This window comes from Artibeus jamaicensis, unplaced genomic scaffold (genome assembly GCF_021234435.1).
Source record: "Artibeus jamaicensis isolate MK-2021 breed Jamaican fruit bat unplaced genomic scaffold, CSHL_Jam_final contig_464, whole genome shotgun sequence".
NCBI lineage: Eukaryota > Metazoa > Chordata > Mammalia > Chiroptera > Phyllostomidae > Artibeus > Artibeus jamaicensis.
The window spans coordinates 5,875,293-5,886,311 of record NW_026521842.1 but is presented as its reverse complement, the minus strand read 5'-3'; the positions used below and the strand labels follow the sequence as shown (position 1 = coordinate 5,886,311).

The 11,019-nt window shown below is 59.9% G+C and overlaps 1 protein-coding gene across 11 annotated transcripts in view; it reads left to right on the top strand.

Moving 5' to 3' along the window:
- Positions 1-486: 486 nt before the first annotated feature.
- The window catches only part of NECAB2 (N-terminal EF-hand calcium binding protein 2), a 30,886-nt gene continuing 20,353 nt past the window's right edge, over positions 487-11,019 (top strand). For all 11 annotated transcript variants that reach the window (XR_005082072.2, XR_005082073.2, XR_005082074.2 and 8 more), the window contains exons 1-5: positions 487-1,091; positions 3,610-3,634; positions 8,354-8,462; positions 10,494-10,519; positions 10,620-10,717. Coding sequence is in view for 5 of the 11 variants with exons in the window: in XM_037142443.2 (XP_036998338.2) it covers positions 867-1,091; positions 3,610-3,634; positions 8,354-8,462; positions 10,494-10,519; positions 10,620-10,717 (483 nt within the window). In the remaining 6 variants the exon portion in view is untranslated. The remainder of the gene's footprint in view (positions 1,092-3,609; positions 3,635-8,353; positions 8,463-10,493; positions 10,520-10,619; positions 10,718-11,019) is intronic.

Sequence of the window (11,019 nt, the reverse complement as noted above, 5' to 3'; positions counted from 1 at the left end):
ACCGGCATCAGAGCAAGTTCCCCGCTCATGGCCCAAGGTGCCACCTCTTCATAGCAGTTCCGTTTTAAAGATTTATTCATTCGTGGAATCTGAGTTTCTGGCTCTGCTCACTCGAACGTAAGCTCCAGGAGGCGAAGTATCCCTTTTGCCCATTATTGGGACCCAGGGCCTAGCACCTAGCTTTGCTCCTTATCGCATCCGCTGAAGTGTGAGGAAAAGAGGGTGGTCGGGGGTGGAAGTCGGTTCTGGGAGGGGAGGTCTGAGGGGGCCTCACACCCGTAGGAGGGAAGGATGGGTGCCCGCGGGAGCGGCGGTGGAAGCCCCTGGAGTGGGCACCGCTGCCTGGAGCTGGGGCACTCCGTCCTCGGCAGAGGGCGCTCCGTACTCGCTGGACACCGCGCTCCGGCCCTAGCGGTGGCGCCACGGGCGGGGTGGCGGGGGGACCTTGGTGAGGGGGAGTGGGAGACTTTCAGGGGAAGGGGAAAACTCCCAGGGGCGCCTCCGCCCTCGCGCAGCCAGACCCCCACCAACCCAGCGCCTACTGGGCAGCCCCCTCCCAGGCTGAATCCAGGTTCAACCCCCAGATCAGCACCCCCGCGGGCAGCCCTCAGCGGCCGCGCGCGGTCGCCTAGGGAGGTGGGGCGGTGGAGACCAGGCACGTGGCTCGGGGTCCGGGCGGAGCGCACACCCCTCCCCGCCTGGTCCCCCGGCGCCGGCCCGTCCCCGCGGTGGCCGCGGCCGTGGGGGCAGAGGAAGGGAGGGCGGGGCGGCGCCCGCGGCAGCGCCGGGGAGGGGTCGCGCGGGGGCGGGCCGCGGGCTGGCGGGCGGGGGTCGGCGGGCTTCCGGGCGGCGGCGGGCGCGGCGCGATGTGCGAGCGGGCGGCGCGCCTGTGCAGGGCCGGCGCGCACAGGCTGCTGCGGGAGCCGCCGCAGCAGGGCCGGGCGCTAGGCGGGCTGCTGCGCTGGGTGGGCGCCAGGATGGGCGAGCCCCGGGTGCCGTTGGTCCCCGCCGCCCCTGACGCCCCCGCCATAGACCCCGGCCCCTGCCCGGGCCCCGCCTCGCTGCGTGGGGGCACCGCTGTCATCCTGGACGTGAGTACGCTCGGGCCGGGACCCCAAGATACCTCCTCCCATGGGAAGACCCACCCCCACGCTGTCCTCCTTGGTCCTCGCCTGGACCCACGAAGCCCCCTCCTCCCTGAGCAGGGGACCCCTGGCCCATCCCCCTCGGCAGCTTGGAGCAGGACCCGCACTCATCCCAGAGCGAGAGCCCCGAGCCCTTCCACGTTCCAATCCGTCCCGGTCCCCGTCCACTCTCATCTCTTGACCCGAACAAACCCCCTCCTCCCGTCCCCTCCCTCAGCTTCTCGGGATTTCCATCTCACGGAGCCGGGATCCTGGAGCCCCCTTGACCCGGCCACCGCCCCCTTACTTTTTTGTCCTGGCCAAATTCCCGTGTTTTTCCAGTCCTGCACATCAAGCTCTACCTTCGCTCTTTCCCAGGACGGGAGCCCCCGACGCCCCCAGCCCCCTCCTCCTTTCCATCCTGGGTCCCTGCTTGAGTTGCTACTTTCCTAAGACCACCTTTCTCCTCCTGAGCCCTTGTATTCTCATCCTCCATCAAAGACCCTTTCCCCCTACCACGCTCTGTTTGAGAGCGAAGCCTGCCTCCCACCCTCTGGCTTTGCCTGAACCACCTCCATGGGCCCTGAGTCTGGACCCCTAGCTCCCCCATCATCACCCCCACCCACTCTGAGTCTCCTCTGCTCACCATTCCCTCCCCCACCCCACCCTCCATCCCTACTCACCACCCCCATCCTCTCTGGAACCCAGACTGTCCACCTCTGGCAAGCCTCCCCCTCCTCAGTGGGAGGGAGACCCTGCAGGGTGGGAGGCAAGGGATGGGGGCCTTGCCCTGCGGACGGTTAGGGGAAGATGGAGGGGCTTCCTCCTGCCCACCCCATGCCACCAGTGACAGACGGACTGCAGGGCAATGGGACGTGCAAATCCCAGTGAGGGTCCTGCCTGGTGGGTGGCCCCGGGGATAGGAGTGTTTCACCTGTGCGTGGTGGGTGTCTGGGGTGTGTGTGTGTGTGTGTGTTCTGCACATCCCTGTGAGTGTGGGGGAGTGTGGATTTTCTCTCTTCTTTCCTGGAACCCACAGCTGGCTCAGAGCAGAGAGGTCTGGGCAGGGCAGGGCAGGTGGAGCTTTGCTGGGAGTGCTTGCGTCTCATGCCCCCCACACACACATGCACAGCTGGACACACAGGGGACCCTCCCTCCCAAGACCCTAGCAGAGTTCCCAGCTGAAAGTCCTGGGCCCACCCGTGCAGGGAAGCCAGTCCAGACTCTTGGTTCTCTCCTCTAACGGTACAGGAGTGGGGCTCCCAGTCCCAGAGTGCCAAGTGAGGGCTCTGAGCCTCCCTTTGCTCATCTGTAAATTGGGGTGATAAGCAGAGGTAGGGGCTCAGGGTTCATGCAGCCTCCCAGAGCCACATCATGTGACGTGTCATTCACTTAACACCCAGGCCCCAGAGCAGGTACCTGAGGGTGAGACCCCAGCCTCGAGGAACCTTGTCACCTGGAGCACAGGTGTGGGGTGCTCAGGTTGAAGCTTTGAGGAGGGTCTGGGGTGCTCTGATATCTGCTCCCCTTTCTGCCCCAGCCACGGAGGCTCCTGCCCAGTGAACCCTGGAATCAGGTTCAACTAAGGAAGGGGGGTTATGTCTGAGAAGCCCTCCTGAGCTGCTGCTTCAGTTTGTCACAGCCCCAGGTGCCTGGTAATGGATGCCTGCCCCACCACTTGGAAGGGTGGGGGGCAACTGTCCTTTATCCCAGGGAAGGACCAAAGTTGGGATGGCCAGAGGGGCCTGTGCCTCCTCCTCCTCCTCCCTCCATCATGGTTTACCTGGTCCCAAGATACCAGGAAGAGTAGTCTGGTCTCCAAGATCAAGCTGTGGTTGGGGGTGGGGGCATGGGCCATCCCTCCCCATTCCTGCCTGACATAGCAACTGGGTTTCTGAGCTCCCAGTGCACTTACCCACCCAGAAAAACCCCATCCTGCCGTGGCTGGTCCAGGTGCCAAGCCTCAGGGTTCCCTTAGCAGACGCCCTGGTCAGGTTTACCCCAGCCTCCCTGAAGAAAAGTGGGGCCCCAAGGGTTGCTAGCAGGGGAGTGAGGAGGTAAAGCCTGTGGCTGCGTCCATGGGACACAAATTCTGAGGGTCCGACTGAGCATGCAACAGGGGTGGAGCCATGTGGACCGGTGGGTCTGGGAGTGCACCCCCAAGCATGTGGACAGCATGAGCAAGAGTCTCCACATGCGTGTGCGTGTGTCTGTCAGTGTGGCTGTGGGCAGGCTGGCAGCGCAGAAGGAAGGGTGGGCGGCTGCTTCCGCTAGGGTGGTTGGGAGGGGCCTCTGCCTGCAGCATCCTTCCCCTGCCCCACCTAGGATCCCAGCCAGTGGGGGCTCCTCCTGGGGAGGGAGAAAGTGGGGGCTCCACTTCCTAAGCCAGTTGGGGAGGAGTGGGATATCTGTCAGGTCAGGAGCTGCTGGAGGCCGCCTGCGCCCCTGGCCCTGGGCTGACTCAATCACCCTCTCTTCTCTGCAGATTTTCCGCCGTGCGGACAAAAATGGTGAGTTTCCCTCCCAGGCTGGCCCCTGAATGAGGACCTGCTCTTTTTCAGGGCAAAGGTTCATGGGTGGGGACTGGACAACCTTGAACCTAAAGGCGAAGAGTGCAGGTCTCTGGAGTCTGAAGGCCAAATCCTGGTTCCGCTCTGTGCCTCAGTTTCCCCCCTGTACAGTGGGACTCCCATAGTTCCTGCAGAGCAGGGATGCCAGGAGGGTTCTGTGGGTTAATGTCTGTGATGCCATGATGGCCGTGGTAAACGCTCGGTGCATCAGCCCTTATGCAGCTGGGCTGCACCAGGGTGGCCCAGGCGGAGACCTAGAAACCACCACTTAAGGAAGCCCCCAGCCTCACGGGAGGCCCCTCACAGGCCCCAGCACACTTCCCTCCTCACAGCAGCCTGATGCAGTCAGTGCTGTGTCCTCTGCCCTGTCAGCTCCGTACTGGCCGAGAGGTTATGAGACTTGCCCAGGGTAGCCCAGCTTGTGAAGGCAGGCGAGGCGCTGTGGCAGACGCCGGCCCGTCTCCACACATCACGCAGCCTCCCTAACAACATGAGCAGTGCATCGTCCTGCCAGAGAGGACACGACGCCCCACTTCCGACTGCTGGGAAAAGCAGTGTGCACGCCGACAAGCCTCGAGCCGGCCCCGCACAAGGATAGCCGAGCTTACCAAGGCCTGCCCGAGCTCCGCAGGTGTGACAAAGCTGTACGACTTCCTGTACACACTGTAGCCAATATTCTCGGGCCCGTAAGGACTCTACACGGCTCTAACCGAGGCACATTCCCTCTCCAGGCCTCAGTTTCCCCATCTGTAAAGTGGGGTGGCAGCACCTGTCTACTTCCTTCCCTAGGCTGTTGGGAAAATACAGGAGATACGAGGATAGACGTTTTTTAGGGAGAATTAAGCAGGGCTCAGTGTTTATTTGCTTATTTATTGAAAAAAAAAAAGCTGATTGAATGTTGGTTGAGGTTTGTGCTGGGAAGAAAGTGGGGAACAGATGGCGCCTGCCCCTCAGGGTCCTCAGGTCCCCCAAAGCGTCAGGTCCCAGTCTCTCTCCTGCTCCAGCCTGGGTCCCAGCGCTCCCTCCCTCCCTGTCCCTGGGAGTTACTGTTGACCTGCCCCCCACCACCCGTGGCGTTGGTGAACACGAGGCCTGGGGGTGGGAGGTGATGCGCAGGCCCGGGCTGGAAGGCCGTGCCCAGGGGTCTCCATCTCTTGCCCCCCATCCCTGGGAGTATCGGCCCCTCCCAGGCCTCTTGGGACGAAGGTCCATCAGAGCAATTCCATATGGAGCAAGGAGAAAGGAAAGGGACGGGGGAGCTTCACTGGGGCTCAAGTAATGGTGGTGGCGTCAGAAATGGTGGTGGCATCAAGATTAGATAGATAAGGAGGTGAAGGGACTTGTCCCCATCGTGGGCCTCACACAGCACACAGTAGGTGCTCAGTAAATGCCTGTAGATTTAGGTGATGAGTTTATTCATGGATTCGAGTGTGGCCCTGGGGCGCAGCAGTGTGTCTGGCTGTGGTTTCCATACATGCTGCCAGGAGCATATGCACCCAGGTGGATGGGGGGCTGCGTGTGTTTGTGTGTGTGAGTGCATGGGGGGCAGCACCCTGGTCTCCACTCAGGCACCAGTGGGCTTTCGGCTTCATTACTTGTTCCCAGTCAGAGGCAACGGCTCTGCCCTGAGCATAGCTTCGGGGCCCTCAGTTTCATTCCTGCAGCCCCCACCAAGGCCCAGCCCACTCCTCGTGGGGTCTCAAGTCTTCCCAGTTGCCCTGAGTGGCCACTGGGTTGTCACCGGGGTTAACATGTGTGTGGGATACGGAGCCCGTGGGAGAGAGGCGGGCCCCCCTCTGTCACAGAGGCTGCCTGGGTCAAAGCCCTCCCTCAGCCGCTTCCCAGCTTTATGACTTCAGGCCAGTCACCAAACTCTCAGGCCTCAGTTTCCCCATCTGTAAGTGGGGGTACTGAAACTGGTACACAGCTCAGAGGGCTGTCGTGGGGGTGGAGAATGGAGCCCTGGCCTCCTGTGGGGAACCACTGAGCCCCTCAGCTGGGGAGGGCCAGACTTCCGGTGCAGCCCAGCAGGGTTTGATTGAAAACGTCGTGTGGGCAGGGGCTGGAGGTAGTGCCCGCACACGGGTAAGAGTGGGTAACACAGGTGGAGACACACAGAGACATGTGCACACACTTACTGAGCACAAACATTTGCTGCCCTCCCCAGCGTCCTTGGGAGTGTAAGATGGGGGGGGGCGAGAGGAAGACAGGAGTGTGGTCTCAAGCTGGGCCCTGGGCGGAGGGTGGGAAGATCATAGACCTGCAGGGTTGGTTACAGGGGCACGAGCGGCCTCTGGCCACCCTCTCTGAACCCAGACTTCTCCAGAGACTGCATTTCTCTCCAGGGATACAGACTCCTGGCGTTTGAAAGGTCACTGTCAGAAGAGGCTGAGCTCACGCTAATTAGGGAAGACACCTGCAAGTGGCCCACTGGGGTGGAGGTGCCGGGCCTGCTGGCCTGATTGGGCAGGGGCCTGATTGGGCAGAAGAGGTCTCTTCCTTCATTAGCTGGTCTGGGTTCATTAGGACTGTGGTGGGACATTCATGGTAAATGTCAGCGGGAAAGGCTTTGTGCTCTGGAGGCCTGGCAGCCCCTCCTGGCTGCCCTCCTGACTGCAGACTGGACAGGGGTACCGAGAGGCAGGCGGATGCGGGTGGGGGCAGGGAGACTCCCAGCCAAGCCCGGGCAGACACGAGTAATCAGTCGTAGCACATGTGCCCGGACTTGGCTTCAGACTCCCATGGGGCCCTGGGGCTGGAGGTCTCCCCACAGGACCCTGCACCATGTTGGGTTGAGAGCGTGGACTCCGGAGCCGGAAGGCCTGGGCTGACTCCAGCTGTAGGGCCTGCGCAAGTCGCCTAACTGCCCTGCCTTGGTTTAGGGCTCTGTAAAACTGGGGGGGGTAGTGCTCCCATGCCATGGGGTGCGCTGAAGCCTAAATGAGTGAACACACAGTAAGAGCCCCATGTGTCCGCCCTGATTCTACACTGTGGTTCCTGGTTTTCATCACCAATCTTGCCAAAGGGAACTTGGAAAGTCTCCTCCTGCCCAGACTACAAAGAGCCACAGCTTAGAGTTGTTGTTTTTCACAAGTATCTCATACTATTCACGGTAGGTTTCTGGATCTTCTATGTGGGTGTATTGGGGTGGGGGGCTCTTGGCATTTGGAAGTTACAAACTCCTCCTTCTGTGTCATTGAAACCTGAACTTCGAGAGCGAAGGTGTCCTGGGGCCACGTCCCCAGGCCCAATACTGGTGACAGGTAGAGGGAAGTCTCCACAGGGTGAGGGTCTCTGTGCCCTGAACTTGTCCTTCTGCCCTACTCCAAGCCCACACAGAGCTGCTGGGAGCAGAGGTAGAAGCTCCAGAACCTTTAAAATGTGAGAAGGAGCTAGCTCAAGAATCTGGGCTCAAGGAGGTCTGCCAGGTACAGTGGGGCAGGCTGTGCCTGCTCAGGGCATCTCCCTGAGGGTTTGAGGGCCCCAGGTTCAGCCTGCACTCCAGCCCCCAACCCGTCCCCCACCCCCAATCAGAAAAGGGCACCTCCTTCTAATCCATACAGAGGTGCCTTGTGGGCTTGCTGGGGCTTCAATTGCAGCCTAGCTGGAAGTTATGGAAGGGGGTCTTCATAGAGGGGCTGGGCAGTGCAGTGCCTTGGGCTTGCCATTCTCCCTGACCTCCACTGCCTCCCACAGACACGGCTCCTTTAAGGAGCAGGGCCCATCCTGGAGGAAGGGGTGATGGCTGCAGGGGGCTAGAGATCAGCTCGCCCAAGGCTGGTCCACAGCTGTGCTCAGGTGGGAGGAGCCAAGGGTGGAAACTTGAGGACTGTTTCTCCTGGAGGCCTTGGGGTTCTGCTGTGAGCCCCTCCCTCAGTGGCCTTTCCACCCCCAACCGTGAGAGCTTCTGGGGTTGTGCCGGGGTGACTGCAGGTGGAAGGGGAAGAGGTGAGATGGGGGAGGGGAATGCGGGAAGGGCAGGTGGCACGCATGAGCGGCAGTGACCTCTTACAGAGCCCCACCCCTCCCCATTGCGGAACCACAGCCCCCAGCCCGAGGAGGGCGGTCCAGCACTGGGCCCAGGCCCGGCACCGCCTTTCCTCGTGGTTTGGCATCTTGATGGTTGCATCTGTTGCCAATCATGACAACCGTTACACCTCAGACCACGAAAAGGCTTGGGTCTGAAGTTTACCAGGTAGGTCCCTCTCCCCAAATCAGGACGTGGGTGCTAGTGTTGGGGAGATCATCTGGGTACTTGGAAGAGAGAGAGAGGGATCATCAGACTTCCCAGCTTTGGACGTACCTGTTACAGGTGTGGTGCTGCCATAAACAGTGCCTGCCCCAGGGCGATCAGGTGGATCACATGAGGGAAGAGTGCTGAATTCGTGCAGAGTGCGCCCCTGGCAGGCTAGCTACTTGTTTGTTGGCTTGAGGATTATCTCTAAGTAGGTGTTGGTCTGTTGGTTTGGGAATTTGCTGAATGAGTCACTAAATCTGTGAGCCGGAGTTTACTGGTTAATTTGGGGATTAGCCTGCAGGCAGGGATTAGCTGCAAGGGTTTGGGATTTATCTGTTACGTAGTTCGGGAGTTGTCTGGGTTTGGGGATATCCTACGGCTCAGACACCAGGCGCTCTCCGTCCTTCCTTCCTCCTTTGCAGATGATGGGAAGTTGTCCTTGGAAGAATTCCAGCTCTTCTTTGCAGACGGCGTCCTTGACGAGACAGAGCTGGAGGACCTCTTCCACACCATTGACTCGGATGACACCAAGTGAGCTGAGCCCTGGTTGCTAGAGCGGGGCGCCCAGTGGGTCTAGGAGGGACCTTCCTTCTCCCCCAGGGGCCAGTCTCCACGGTCCACCATTCTGGAGGTGCAGGGGCCCTGCAGTCCCCCAACTCATTAATCCAGAAGTCAGAGCCCCCCCCCCCCCACTGCTGGGGTGGTTTGAGGAGGGGGCTGGTTGCTACCAAGTTGGCAAATTGGTCTTTTCTGAGTACACGTGGCCGAGCAGAGACCCTAGATTCTGCAGAAGGTACACAGGATGATGGAGCGGGAAGCTGGCCGTCATGCCACCCTTCTGCTAACTCCGCCCAGCTCTGACCCAGCTCTAATGCTGTCATTTTGGTCTCAGGAGACTCCATCTGAAATCAAATCTTATCTCAGTGCTAATCCTTACTTTTTTCTTTACATTAGTTTACTTTCTGTATTACTTTGTACTGGGTTCAGGTGTACAGCAGAGTGATTTAACAATCACACACTGTAATTTCCTTGGGGTTACCCAAGCAGGATGGGCCCCCTTCTCCACCGGATAGATACCTGGTCACCTTCCTCAGGCCCCCTCTCAGGAAGACGACCACGGTTCCTGGGAGGGTGCTTGGGGCAGATGTGATAGGTTGGGGTCCCCTGACACAGGCTACAGAGGGCTCGAACAAGGAGCTGCCACCAGGCCTGTAGGCAAGGGCCCCAGCACAGTGGTGGCCTGGGCCAGAGGTTGGGGCTGACAGAGTCCTGGGCGACGGGGGCTGGGGACCAGGGTGGGACAGATGGAGCAGGCCTGGTGATCCAGGGAAGGCCACTTAAAAGAAGGAGCTTCCTCCTGCTGGCTGCAGCGACCAAAGGCTTTGTATCTAGAGGTTTCTGAGAGACTCCCGCAGCTCCTGCGAAGCTTTGAAAGGGCTGGTGCCCATTGGTTATTCATTCTTATTTGGTGCCTTTTGTGGTGGGCCAGATGAGGGGGGTGAGAAAGAGGTGCTGGTTTGAGAATTTAGAGCAGCATGCGGGTGGGGGTGGGGAGGGCTCACCAACGCGTAGAAGGTCAAAACCCTGAGACCTTTAGGAATACTTCCTGCAGCACTCCCCCATCGCAACTGTAAAGACGCGCTCCTGGGATGCTAAATAGGCTTTCCATCCATAACAGCGCACACGGATCAGAGTGATTGGTGAAATGCTAGTTAAAACACAATTAAACAAGCTTCCTTTCTGCAACATTTGTCAGAACTTTGACTATGACATGCAAATGAGGGGAACCTCCAAGACAGCTTGCAAAGCCTCCAAACCGGTTAATTGGCCGCAGGAGCCTTTTCCCAGAGGCACCTGGTTGAACCTGGGTGGTGCAGAGCTCACTGTTGCAGGCCAGGCCTTTCTCTCTCAGTGAGGACACTAGGACCCAGAAAATGAAGGTTTGGATCCTACACAGACACTCGGGGACCCTAGGCACCCACCAAGCACACACAACAGTCGCATCTCAGTCCTGAGCCCACTTTGCCATGTGCACCTTCAAGGGCAGAGCTGGCTTTTGGCTCAGCCTCTTCTGAGGAAGCACAGGACCCTCTCCCTGTCAGGGGATGCAGAGCCCGGGGCTAGGGTGAGATCCAGAGGCAGAATGCCCAGGGGCAGCAAGTCACTGGAGGGTTTTGTTTTGGCCTGGCCTCCAGTGGCCATGCCCCACATCCCTTTCCCCTCCCTTTCCTGGGCCCTGCCTCAGCCTCATCCCTTGGTCCCAGCTGCTCATAATGTGGTCAGCAGACTTTGGGAGAGAAAACCAGTGGGGCGGGTGGTGTGGGAGGGTGTCAGATGGACAGAGGTGCGGACGTGGATCCCTGCTCCGTCCTTTGGAGCGGGTGGGACCATTTACCTGCTGCACCCTCACCTATAAAGTGGCGCTCACGGTGCCAGAATGGAATGAAGGGAGAAGGCGTGTGGGTGTTACACCAGCTGCACGGGCTGTGTGTGCTGCAGAGGGAGGGCAGGGGGTGGGACAGAACAGCTTCTGAGTCCCCCTCTCCTTTGTTCTCTGTGCAGCCACGTGGACACCAAGGAGCTGTGTGGTAGGTACCCAGCTAGGCTCTGCAAGGACCGAGAGGTGTGGGGGGAGGGGAGGGGCGGGATCCTCCTATGACACCTGACCTTTGCTTCCTTTTCCCCCAGATTACTTTGTGGACCACATGGGGGACTATGAGGATGTCTTGGCCTCCCTGGAGACCTTGAATCATTCTGTCTTGAAGGCCATGGGCTACACTAAGAAGGTCAGCAGGTGTGGGTGGCCTGTGGGGGTCCAGGCTTTGATTCCAGATTCTCTCTGGGGCATCCACACCCAAGGGTGCCTGGATTTGTGATAAGCGTTGGGTGGGCCTGACTCTGGGTGGGCTTTGCTTGGGGCTCCGAGAGGGAGCTGAGGTAAACTGTGAAGTAAGTGGAGCAGCTCCATGAATGGCCCTGTCCTCCTGTGTCTGGTGTCCGGTTTGGAGGGTGAGACCCTTTCCCAGAACTGGCACGGTCCTGGGACAGAGTCCTGGACAGGGAGCAGCAGGCAGGCCAGGTCCTCTGG